The sequence below is a fragment of the Mobula hypostoma genome, chromosome 18, assembly GCF_963921235.1.
Source record: "Mobula hypostoma chromosome 18, sMobHyp1.1, whole genome shotgun sequence".
Lineage (NCBI taxonomy): Eukaryota > Metazoa > Chordata > Chondrichthyes > Myliobatiformes > Myliobatidae > Mobula > Mobula hypostoma.
The window spans coordinates 61,654,758-61,668,372 of record NC_086114.1 but is presented as its reverse complement, the minus strand read 5'-3'; the positions used below and the strand labels follow the sequence as shown (position 1 = coordinate 61,668,372).

The window sequence follows — 13,615 nt, the reverse complement described above, 5'->3', positions numbered from 1 at the left end:
TGTCTACCCCATATCTATGCCTCGTAACTTTATATATTTCACTCCAGGGAATACAATGCTGACCTATCCAATCTCTCTGATCCAAGAAATATCTCTTCTGCACTCTCTAGTACAATCATATCCTTCAGTGGTGACCAGGTCAGCACTCAGTACTCCCAATTGCAACAAATTAATCGTAAAATTGCAACATAACATCTCAATTCTTAATTCTGCTCCCACTCTATTAACCTGTACTTCCACTTCAAGGACTGTGGCCTTGACACTTCCAAGTCCCCGTCCTCCTTTATTCTGGTGGGTGTACATTCGCTTAACATTAGACTTTGGAATGAATCCTCCATGTGTTGTTTGTAGTTTCCGGGTCTTGATGTCAGCAGTTTCCAGTTCGTTCCTTGGCCAGCACACTATTGTAGCTGGGTATCTTATGACTGGTAGGGTGAATGTGTTGATGGCTCTGATCTTGTTTTTCCTATTCAGCTGGCTTTTTAGGACCTGTCTTACTCTTTGGAGGTACTTGGGTGTTGCAGTCTTCCTTTTGTCCTCATTGTGGCTTCCATGCCTATCTGTAGCTGTCCTGTACATCTGGCATGTGGTCTTTAGGTAGTTCGACTCCCTCAGTCTTGATGAGTTTGCCTCTTTTCACTACCATCTGGCTGTATTTCCAGTCCAAATGACATCCCGATGTCTCTGCTGTACACCCTTGTCAGGTGGGTGAGTGAATCAATGTCTCTTTCATTTCTGGCATACAGCTTGATATCATCCAGGTACAGCAGGTGGCTGATGGTCACTCCAATCTTGAACCTGTAACCATATCCACTATTTGAGATGATCTGGCTGAGGAGATTCAAGCCTATGCAGAACAGCGGTGGGGAAAGTGCATCACCCTGGTATATTCTACATCTAATAGTCACTTGTGCTATTGGCTTTGAGATAATTTCCAACGTTGTCCTGCAATGGACAATTGTTCTTGATGAAGGTCGTTATTGCCTTGTTGATCTTGTACAGAGACGGGCAGTCCAGTATCCATGTGTAGGGCATGTCATTATGCTTTCTGGTAGTTGATTCACGCGGTGCTTAGGTTGGTTTGCCTGGTTTTGGAGACTTGCACGACTGCTTTGTCTACCAGTAGTTGGTGCTTAACAGCCTCTGGTTCTTTTACCAATCCACCTCTGAGCAGAGCCCTGGAATTTGCACACATGTTCATTCAGCTTGGTGGCTATGATGCCTGATAGGACCTTCCATGTTGTTGACAGGCAAGCTATAGACCGGTAGTTTGATGGTGTTGCTCCCTTGTGAGGATCCTTTGTTATGAGTACTGTCCTTCCTTGAGTTAGCTAGTTAGGGTTGAGAGCCTGTTTCAAGCAGCTGGTTCATTTGAGCTGCCAGCCGTGTATGTAATGCTGTTAGTTTCTTCAGCCAATAGGCATGGATCATTTCAGGCCCTGGTGATGTCCAGTTTTTCATACTTGCTACCTGTTGCTGTGATGGTGATTGGTTTTTCCTCTGGGAACTTTTCCAGTAAATGGATGAGAAGATATAGCGTGATAGAAGGTGATCTCATTGAAATGTACAGTTTAAAATTCTTGTGGCCTTATCAGGGTACATACAGATTTAATGAACTGAATTGAATTGAATTTATTTCTTACATCTTTCACATACATGAGGAGTAAAAATCTTTCCATTACGTCTCTGTCTAAATGTGTAATGTACAATTTTTAGTATAGGTCCACAATCCCTTATCCGATATGCTTGGGGCCAGTTGCATTTCGGAATTCAGATTTTTTTGGATTTCAGATCCCCCCCCCCCCCCCACTCCCGATACCAAAAAACACATATGCTCAAGTCCCTTATTTAACCTGTCTCAGTGTGCTGGACTTTAGGACCCGGCGGCGCACCAAACCTACACACATCCTCCCATATACTTTAAATCATCTCTGGATTACTTATAATACTTAATACAATGTAAATGCTATGTAAATAGTTGTTATACTGTATTGTTTAGAGAATAATGACAAGAAAAAATTTTATTTCCAACAAAAACATTCAATAAAACATGAAAATATACAGCTTCAAACCAACTGAATCAAACACATGGTAAATGACTTATTGGAATAAATGTAGAACGTCACTGTCACTATCAAACTTCAGTAACTTGTCTTTCTGTTTATTTAAATCATATACAGTGGTAGTTCTGACACTATTTTCTTCAGTAAGACGCCGCACAGACACACCACGATCAAGCTTCTGTAATAATTCTACTTTTTGCATTATTGATAATGATAGATGCTTCCTTCTCTTTATCTCATTGTTACCTGTAGGGGTATCTCCAGCTCTTTTTGACATTTTCACAGTGAAATTAAACACAAAGTCAACAATGAACACAAAATATCAGCGAACAACAAATGCACATGTAACCAGTACGAGCGCTGAGCCGCAACTGACGTCTGGCGGCCTCTGCTAGTGCTGCCACGTCACACCTGAGTGACGTCAGCTGTTGGCGAAAACAACTTCGGTTTTTGGAGCTTTTTGGATTTCAGAATTTCGGATAAAGGAATGTGCACCTGTAATTTGTAATAAGTAATATGTACAGCAGGACAGTCAGTGTAGCATAAAATGCAATGTATCAGCGTGAATTAAGCAGTCCGATGGCCTGGTGGAAGAAGCTGTCCCGGAGCCTGTTGGTCCTGGCTTTAATGCTGCGGTACCATTTCTCAGATGGTAGCAGCAGGAACAGTTTGTGGTTGGGGTGACTCGGGTCCCCAATTATCCTTCAAGCCCTTTTTAAGCACCTATCTCTGTAAATGTCCTGAATGGCGGGAAGTTCACATCTACAGATGTGCTGGGCTGTCCGCACCACTCTCTGCAGAGTCCTGTGGTTGAGGCAATTACAGTTCCCATACCAGGCAGTAATGCAGCCAGTCAGGGTGCTCTCAATTGTGCCCCTGTAGAAAGTCCTCAGGATTTGGGGACTCATGCCAAACTTCTTCAACCGTCTGAAGTGAAAGAGGTACTGTTGTGTTTTTTTCACCACACAGCTGGTAGGTACAGACCACGTGAGATCCTCAATGATGTGTATGCCGAGGAACTTAAAGTTGTTCACCCTCTGAACCCCAGATCCATTGATGTCAATAGGGGTTAGCCTGTCTTCATTCCTCCTGAAGTCCACAAACAGCTCCTTTGTTTTTGTGACATTGAGGGAGAGGTTGTTCTCTTGACATCACTGTGTCAGGGTGATGACTTCTTCTCTGTAGGCTGCCTCATTATTATTTGAGATAAGGCCAATCAGTATAGTATTGCCAGCAAATTTTATTAGCAGATTGGAGATGTGGGTGGTGACACAGTCATGGGTATACAGAGAGTAAAGGAGGGGGCTTAGGACACAGCCCTGAGGGGCTCCTGTGTTGAGGTGCAGAGGTGAGGGAGCCCAGTCTTACCACCTGCTGACGATCTGACAGGAAGTCCAGGATCCAGCTGCACAAGGCATGGTGAAGGCCAAGGTCTCTGAGCTTCCTGTCTGCCCTAGAAGGAATTATGGTGTTGAATGCTGATCTGTAGTCCAAGAACAGCATTCTCACATAAGTATCCTTCTTCTCCAGATGTATAAGGACGGTTTGTAGAGCTGTGGCTGTTACATCATCTGTCGATCGGTTGTGTCAGAAGGCGCATTGGAGGGAGCCCAACATGGTGGTAGCAAGCTGCAGTAGAAGTCCTTGACCAGCCTCTCAAAGCATTTGCTTATTATTGAGGTGAGTGCGACAGGACACCAGTTGTTCAGACATGTTACCTTGGTCTTTTTAGGTACAGGAACAATGGTGGATGTTTTGAAGCAAGAGGGCACTCAATTGTGGATGTTTTGAAGCAGGAGAGGGAGAGATTAAAAATGTCTGTAAACACACCTGTCAGTTGTGCTGCGCACATCCTGAGTACCTGCCCTGGGAGGCCGTTTGGTCCCGTAGCCTCGCGACTGTCCACCCATTGGAAACACCTGCATACTTCAGCCTCAGAGATGACCAGGGTGCAGGTCACTTAAGCAGCTCTCCTCGGGGGCTCAGTGTAGGTGACATTGAACCAAGCTTAAAAAAGATTTAGCTCATCTGGGAGAGAGGCAGTGATGTTGGCAGCACCACTGTGTTTAGGTTTGAAGTTTGCGATGGTGTGCAGGCCTTGCCATAAGTTGCATGTGTTGGTAGAGAGTTGTGTCTGGATCTTCTCCCTGTATTGTTGTTTCTCTGCCTTGATGACTTTGCCTAGATTGTAGCTATATTTCTTGAGTTCCAGTTGGTTACCGGCAATGTAAGCTCTGTCTTGTGTGGTTAGTGCAGCGCACATGGAACTGTTGATCCAGGGTTTCTGGTTTGGATAGACCTTGACCAATTTTTGTGGGACAACATTCTCTGCACTTCCCAATGAAGCTCGTGACCCCATCCGTGAACTTGGAAACATCCTGATCACGAAAGACATTCCAGTTGACGTCATCAAAGCAGTCCTGTAGCATGGAGACCGATTGGTTGGACCAACAGTGGACAGTTTTAACTATGGCTGCCTCTTGTTTCAGCTTCTGCCTGTACATCGACAGAACTAAGATAGAGGAATGATCCAACTTCCCAAATGCCGGATGAAGGAGCGCTTTGTAAGCATTGCGGAACAGAGAGTAGCAGTGGTTGAGTATGCTATTTTCCCATGTGCCCATCTGGATGTGTTGACAAAACTTCGGAGAGACTTTAGACAGCGATACTTTATTAAAGTCTCTGGTGACGATGAAAGCAGCCAGTGGGTGTATAGTTTCCAGGATGCTGATGGTCTCGTACAGTTCATTGAGAGCCAGATCAGTATCAGCTTGTAACAGAATATACACAGCTGTGATAATAACAGCTGTGAACCCCCTAGGCAGCCAGAAAGGTCTACACAGCAGCATAAGGTACTCCAGATCCGGGATTTGAGAGCATGCACATTCTAGGGGTCGCACCAAGTATTATTGATCATGAGGCACATCCCACCCCCTTTATTCTTCCCAGAGTGGCTTTTAGACCTGTCCGCATGGAACAGGGAGAACCCAGAGGGCTCGATGGCATGATCTGGTATCTCCTCCATCAACCAGGTCTCCACGAATCACAAAACATTACAGTCCTTTGTTTCCTGTTGATAGGAGATTCTGGCTCTCAGTTCACACAGCTTATTATCCAGGTACTGACAGTTAGCCAGTAGTATGCTAGGGAGCAGCGGCCAATTATCACCTCAACCTCACCAGGACACAGGGCCCTCTCCCTCGCCTCCGGCACTGCTTCTGAGGTGGTGGTGGTGGTGTAATAAATGAGCCTGCCATGGATCGTGTAAGCAGGGGTTCTCAGTGTAGAAAAGGCGGCACATTGTGGGTAAATGCCAACTTCCCAATGTTCAGAAGAGTCAGTCGATCATATCTGATGTGACTTTCAGCTTCTTGAACAAGAAATGCCAAGGAAATTACAGAAATTAGCAATACACTGTGAAGTTGGTAGGAAGCTCGCAACACGGCACCATCTTAGAGTGAAGTTTCCCTTGGCTGGGATGTTTACATCTAAGGATTAGTCTTTAAATAAAGGGTTGGTCTTTCAGGACAGGGAAGAGAAGAAAGTTTTCCACCAAAAGAATGGAACTCTACCCAAAAGTGCTATAAAGGCTCATGATATTCAAAAGAGGTTGATTTAGATATCTTAGATATAAATAGAATAGAAGATGTGGGTTTGTTAGATGCATGTGTTATGACCAAAGGAGAAATGGCTGGAGTTTCTTAGCACTTTAGTGCAAGGGTGTTTATTAGGTGCATCAAAAATCAAACTTGCAAAAACTAGTGAAAATAGTGAAAAGAAAACTGCTAATGTTTGCAAAATGATATCTACCATACCAGAAAACACTGTAACAGCTCCGTACTTTGTCTAGTGTGAACTCCTGGTAGTCCCAGTCTCTTTCCCCTACTGAGGCACAGGACATGCCACCTTTAATTACCCACAAAGGTATTTTAAGACTATGCATAAGAACGTAAGAAATAGGAGCAGGAGTAGGCCATCTGGCCCTTCGAGCCTGCTCCATCATTCAATAAGATCATAGCTGATCTGGCCATGGACTCATCTCCACCTACCTACCTTTTCCCCATAACCCTTAATTCCCCTACTATGCAAAAATCTATCCAATCTTATCTTACGTATATTTACTGAGCTAGCCTCCACTGCTTCATTGGGCATAAATTCCATAGATTCACCACTCTCTGGGAAAAGCAGTTCCTCCTCATCTCTGTCCTAAATCTACTCCCCTCAGTCTTGAATTAGTGTATGATGCACCCCACAATATAGTTACAATCATTTTACAAAACAAACAGAAGTATCTCCCTTAAATACTGTATACAAACAACATCTACACATCCCCATTACTAAAGAAATGGAACATTCTGCCAGGTGTGGTGGGACAAGCACCATAAAGCCAACCCAAGCACATCAGCTTGGTTTAGGACCCATTATGACAACACACAGAGGGAGACACTTAGCACAGCGACAGCAGAATGACTAGGCAATGTTCACCTGTGCAAATGTGTGTGTTTAAGGAGTGCGTTTTCTGAGTGCCCTCCGTCACAGGGTTAACGTAGGAAAATTGGACTGAGATAAAAGATCAGAAATTATGGTTATGAATAATGGAGGAAATGTGTAGGGTTGGATGGCCTACACATGCTCTGGTTTCTCAGTTTCTTCTGTTTATTCTGATACAAGAATTAAACTATCCTGCTGTACTAGCCCATATCACTCTTCAGTCAAGGCCATCAAAGTATATTTGTGGTACTTTGTCTGAGACACTTTGTACAACCTTTTGCCAGTGAAACAGTAAAAGGCTACAAAGTGCTTTGGAACAATGATAAAAACATGGAGAGATCCATATTTTTAATTCTCAGAATTTGGAGAAAATTTACAGAGTATAATTTAGTATTACAAAAAAATCTTCCATGGCATTCTTCCCATTCTTCATCATCTTTTCTCATGCACATCAGTTACTTACTTCTATAACCGTGAGTTTACTTTACGTAGCGTTTTTCAGAGATGCAGGATTGCCCTGCTGAGAGAAATAATCCACATTACTACACCTATATATTAACATGTTGTAAAATTGTAATAGTTGACTGTTTATGTAAAGCTTGCCTTGGTATATATTGTGCAGTTTTTTGAATATGACTATGCTATTTTGAATCATCGTTTGTCATTTTGTAAAAGTAGATTTTAAATGTAGTGAGAAGGTGCTGGAAGCAGATAATCTCAAGACATCCAAGTATGTAGAGGAGAACTTGAATTGCCAAGGCATAGAAACTATGGGCCAAGTTCATGAATTAGTAGAGATGGTATTTGATTCTTGGCATGGATAACAGACTTGTCCTTTGTGATTCTTTAATATTTGCCAAGTAATGCAGACTAATGTGGTTTCTAAAAACAAAGTACTTCAAGGGGAGGTATTATTTGATTGCTGAATAAACTTACGTTATAATTATTTTGTTATTAAAATTACCCATTAATTTTTTTTTCTCCACTGCAGTGAAGTCCAGGAAGAGATGATACTTGATCCAGGAAAAACTCAATTGTTTGCATGGAGCGATCCTACAGGCATCAGGAAGCTTGACTGGGGCTGTGCATGGAAAACGGGGGAACTTGACTTGTTAAAGGTCTGTAGATATTATGTATAAAAATGAATGCCTGAGGAAAGTCTTTGCAGTTTATTCTGTGACCATTTGGGCCTCAAGGCTACATTGATGTATTTTTTGCAGCAGTAATCTGCTGGAAGAACTCAGTGGGTTAAGCAGCATCTGTAGGAGGAAAGGAATTGTAGACAGACAGGCCACAGAAATGCCCCTTATCGCTATTACATAGTTCATGAACTGCCCAGCTTTACAGCAGGGCCAGTCATGGTGCTGTTGATCTGATTGCTGCCGTCGTGCTCTCTTGAGAGGACACTGTTCCCATCCAGCAGTATCCAAACTGATGGGCTTGTTTGAAAGTGGATCAGTCACAGGAAAAGCACTACCTGTCTGCCCCTACTGGTGGCCACCCATCTATTGATATTCTGGTTTAAGATGGTGGTGGTGAATCTCAGTGACTTCTGGCTGGTGGCAAATGAAACAATGAAAACAACGAAATACTTTGTTTGGCAGAAAAAGTGCAATTAACAATCATTGTAAACAATAGCCTGAAGGGCAGTGGACTCGTCAGAGCAAGGAAGACCCGAGGTTCGAATAATTTAAGTGCTGGGCTGAATTGGAAAGTATAGGCCAACTCGAGGCATTGAGGTACAGGCCCCAAAGCATATGGAAGTGATTGAACCCGATATTTCAAAGGTTTCAAAGGTACATTTAATGTCAGAGAAGTGTATACAATATACATCCTGAAATACTTTTTCTGCGCAACCATCCACAAAAACAGAAGCGTGCCCCAAAGAATGAATGACAGTTAAATGTTAGAACCCCAAAGCCCCTCCCAGCTCCCCCATCCCACTCATAAGCATCAGCAAAACAATGATCCCCCCCGCCCCAACCAGCAGGAAAAAAGCATCGGCATCCACCACCGAGCACTCAAACATGCAGCAAAGCATCAGCAAAGACACAGACTTGCAGTACCCCAAAGACTGCTCGTTCAACCGGTATTCGACATACCACAGGCTCTCTCTCTCCCTAATAAGAGAGAAAGAATTGTTTCACAGTGAGAGGGGAGACATAACAAACAACTTGCTGATTTACGATGTTAAAAGTATGTTGCGTTGCTTTTTCCAAGCTCTGCTCCTAAAGAACTCGGGTCTCTGGGCACGCAGCCAGGAGCCAGCTGGCTACTTTCGATCTTCTGTCTCCCGTGACACACTGGATTCCTGCAGAGACACCAACCTTCGGTCCACCAGTCTCCAGGGCCACGAGATCCCGGAACTCCGAAGGCGAGCTAATCTCTTAGGCCATATCCTTGACATACCGAATAACGGACAGTCATGAAACCCCGAGAGCAGGTCCCATTCCCGCAAAGATCCAAAATCAGCGTGTAACTCCAGGTCAGGGTCTTCAAAAGAACCCTGAAAGGGAAAAACAGAGATATTAAAGATGGCAATAGAGCTGTTTCCGAAGATGCAAGCGAAGGAGTCGCCATTAGGTGCCATTGTTCCCTCCTAAGCTCCTCCTTTACTTAAATGACGATTTAAGGACCAGGCCAAATTGGAAAGGTTGGATACAGGCTGAATCGAGGCAATGGGGTACGGGCTGCAGACCCCAGAGCGTATCAAACCGACTGAGCCTGATGTTTGGACAATGATTTGGGTGCCGGGCCAACTGAAAAGATCAGTGTTGGGGCCTGAGGCAAGGGACAGGCAGGTTCAGCTGGTTGCTCTGTGACGTTTACTCGGCTCTGCACTGAACTAAGTGTCTGTGGAAAGATTCTCTTTGTGGATTTCAGTTCAGAATGCTATTTGCTTGCGTTTACTGTTTGTCTAATTAAACTAGGTAATTTCGCACGTAAGAAGGATGAGTGGGGATCTGATTGAAACATATAAGATTATTAAGAGATTGGACACGCTAGAGGCAGGAAACATGTTCCCGATGTTGGGGGAGTCCAGAACTAGAGGTCACAGTTTTAAGAATAAGGGGTAGACAATTTAGAACGGAGTTGAGGAAAAACTTTTTCACACAGAGGGTTGTGGTTCTGTGGAATGCTCTGCCTCAGAAGGCAGTGGAGGCCAATTCTCTGGATTCTTTCAAGAAAGAGTTAGATAGAGCTCTTAAAGATAGCAGAGTGAAGGGATGGGGAGAAGGCAGGAACAGGGTACTGATTGTGGATGATCAGCCATGATCACAGTGAATGGTGGTGCTGGCTCGAAGGGCTGAATGACCTACTCCTGCACCTATTGTCTATTGTAAGTACGTGTTCAGCACAGCATTGTGGGCTGAAAAGCCTGTATAGTGCTATAGGTTTTCTATGTAATTGTTTTTTTCTGTGCACATTAGATGTTTGACCCTCTTTTTTAATGAGTCCTTTGGTGTTTCTTTGTTTTGTAAGGAGATGAATCTCAAGGTTGTATAAAGTATACATCCCTCGATAATAAATGTATTTTGAACTTGAAACCGTATGTCAGGATTCGCAGTTGCTGCATGAACCACTGAGCTCCTGCAGCTGATTACAGCATCTGTGGTCTCTTTTGTCTCCTAATTTTAATGAAATCTGTCAGGATTATTAATCCAATATCATAATGACAGAGAAAGTGCAGATTAACTGTTTGATGGTAGTTCAGTTCCCAACGTGCATTAACAGAAAAGTACAAAGTATTTGCGACAAACAATCTGTTGAAAGAATCTGTTGAGTCGACCAGCATCTGTGGGAGGAAACCCTGCTGAGAGTGGAAGGTGGCTGGTGTTGCACCATCGTATAAGTACAGATGCCCTGGATGCCATAAGTAGTGGAGTGGTGCGACATGACTTTAGCTTGGGGCATTGTAGTTCAATTCCGGTTTTCTCTGTAAGGATCCTTTGTACATCCTCCCCATGGAATGTGTGGGTTTTCTCTGCATGCTCCAGTTACCTTCCACAGTCCAGAGATGTACTAGTTATCTTAGTAGATTATTATAACTTGTCTTGGTATTAGGTTAGGGTTAAATAGAGGATGTCAGGGGCTGCTGGATGTTACAGCCATATCTCTAAACAAATAAATATTTAAAACTTGGGAATTTTGACCAGTAAAGCTAACATCTGTGGTTGGTATGTTACTGTAAGGGATTCTGTGGGATAAGATGTACAAGCATTTGGAAAGTCAGGGGTTGATTAAGCCAACATAGCTTTGTGCATGGGAGATCGTGTCTCATGAATTTGATTGAGTTTTATGAAGAAATAAACAAGAAGGATGACGAGGGCAGGGCGAGAGATATGGTCTGTATGGGCCTTTGGTAAGGTAGGGTAAGTTAGATCACATGGGAGAACTTTGTAACTGAATACAGAATTTGGGTTGGTGGTAGGAAGTAGAGGGTGATGATGGAAGGTGGTTTTGCAGATTGCACCAAGAGTTTTTCAGAAAGGAAACCAGATGCCTATACCTGGCCAGTCTGCACAAACAAGTATAACTTGTGACTTCTTTCTGTAATGAGCTACCAAGCCCTGTTCTTGCAGCAGGCCATTAGTTGGTGCACTGGAGTGGTCCAAGAGGCAATCTATCACCCCCTTGGGAGAAGCTCAAGTACTCATCATCAGCTGCCTGGGTTCTGCTCCCTTTCAAAGAGCATGGTAGAAATAATCTCAGTAATTTCAAGTTTATTGTCACTGAACCGTATATGAGTACACGACCAAATGGAACAATGTACCTCTGGACCAAGATGCAAAACACACACACACACACACACACACACACACACACACTTAATAATAAAAAATATACCAGAGGATTGTCATTGGGCAGCACGGTAGTGTGGTGGTTAGCACTACGCTTTACAGTATAGGTGACTCAGGTTTAATTCCCACTGCTGTCTGTAAGGAGTTTGTATGTTCACCCCATAACCGTGTGGGTTTCCTTTGGGAGGTTAATTGGTCATTGTAAATTGTCCTGTGATTAGGCTAGCACTGAATTGTTGGATTGCTGTGCAGCGTGGTCTGAAGGGCAGGAGGGGCCTACTCCATGCTATATCTCACTAACTAAATGAATAACACAAATTTATGACACGACACAAGTTAAAAAGTAACAGTATAACGCTACTGATGCTTCAGAAGTGATGAGACATGGGTGACAGCATAAAGTTCAGTATTCTCACCGTCTGGGGGAAGAAGCTGCTTCACATCTTAATAGTCCTTGTCCTAATGCTATTACTGATACCATCAACCTATTGCTTATTGGTGGGTGGTCAAAGAGATTGTGTGACGGTTGGGAGGGATCCTTGACAGCACTAAGGGCCCTGCATACACAGTGCTCCTTATAGGTGGAAGGCAGAACTAGATGATCCTCTTAGCAGTACTTACAATCCTTTGTAGGGATTTGTGGTCAGATGCCTCGCAATTTCTGTATCAGATGGTGATGCAGCTGGCCAGGAAACTCTCAACAGTCCTGATGAAGGGTCTCGGCCCAAAACATCCTTTCCATAGATGCTACCTGACCTGCTGAGTTCCTCCAGCATTTTGTATGTGTTACTTGGGATGGGATTTACCACCAAACCATTAATTGGATCTCACAAGTCTCTGAGCCTTTCATCTACTTTGCTCTGTTAATAAAGATAAGTCTAGATCTCAAGGGAAAGTGTTAAATTAGAGGAGGGGGGAAATTATGACAGAGTTATGCAGGAGCTGGAGAGTGTTATTTGGGGACAGCTGTATCTGGGCAAATCTATATCTGACATTGTGGGTGTTTAAAGACCAACTGCACAGAGTACAGAACCAATATGTTCTAATGAAAAGAAAGGGCAAGCAAGGCAAGATTAGAGATGATGCGAGAAGTTATAAATTCAGTCAAGAAGTAAAAGGATGTATATGTAATGTTTAGGAAGTTGAAATTGAACAGGGCCCCAAAAAAGGATATGAAGAAGTCTGAAAAGAACTTAAATGGGAATTGGGAGGATTAGGAGCAGCCATGAAATGTAGTTAGTAAGTTGAATTAAAGAGTATCTGAAGGCGTTCTGTTGGAGAAGATGGTTAGGGATCGGATTTATGAGCATATGGAAAAACATGACCTAATTAGGGACAATCTGCTTGGATTTGTATGGGGTAGGTTGTCTTATTGTCGACTGAGTTTTCAAAGAGGTGACAAAGGTAGACAGAGCAGTGGATGTTGTCCATATGTATTTCAGTAAGGCATTTGAAAAGGTCCCTCATGCGAGAGGCTCATTCACAAGATTAAGATGTGTGGAATCCAGGTCCGTAGCTCTCTGAAAGCTAATGTAAAGCATGGTAAAGATGACATGTGGCATACTTGTTAATAACTTGGTTTGTTTACTATGGAGTGATGAATGCTGTGAGAAAGCCTGATAGAAGTTTATAAAATTTTGAGAGTCATAGAGCAGAGGGCTGATATCTTTTTTCCCAGTGTCAAAATAAATAATACTAGAGAGCATACGTTAAGATGAGGGTGTGAAAGTACAAAGGAATTGAGCAGGGCAAGTTTTTTTTTACGCAGAGTGATGGACGCCTGGACTGTGCTGACTGGGGTGGTGCTGAAGGCAAATATGGTGGTTGTTAAGAGGCACTTAGATGGTAAATTAGCATAGTGGTTAGTGTAAAGCTTTATGGCATCAGCGATCACCAATTAGGGTTCAGTTCCCTCACTGTTCATATGATCTCTCTGTGATTGCTTGGGTTTCCTCCAGGTGCTTCAGTTTTCTCCTACAATTCCAAAGATGTACTGTTAGGGTTAGTGAGTTGTGGGCATGCTATTTTGATGTCGAAAGTGTGACGACACTGGTAGGCATAATCCTCAGACTGTGTTGATGCAAACGACAGATTTCACTGTAGATTTTGATGATCATGTGACAAATAAAGCTAATCTTTAATTCTTTCATAAATATGCAGAGAATAGGGGGTGATGTAGACTATGTGTGAGCAGAAGGGTTTAGTGTAATTAGATTTAATTAGGTTAATTAGTTTGGCACGACATTACAACATTGTGGC

The 13,615-nt window shown here is 43.2% G+C and overlaps 1 protein-coding gene across 2 annotated transcripts in view; it reads left to right on the top strand.

Annotated features, from left to right (window-relative positions):
• Positions 1–13,615, top strand: part of vps13c (vacuolar protein sorting 13 homolog C) — a 387,651-nt gene that overhangs the window by 286,984 nt on the left and 87,052 nt on the right. For both annotated transcript variants that reach the window (XM_063070973.1, XM_063070975.1), the window contains exon 64: positions 7,546–7,672. In XM_063070973.1, coding sequence (XP_062927043.1) covers positions 7,546–7,672 — 127 coding nt within the window. The remainder of the gene's footprint in view (positions 1–7,545; positions 7,673–13,615) is intronic.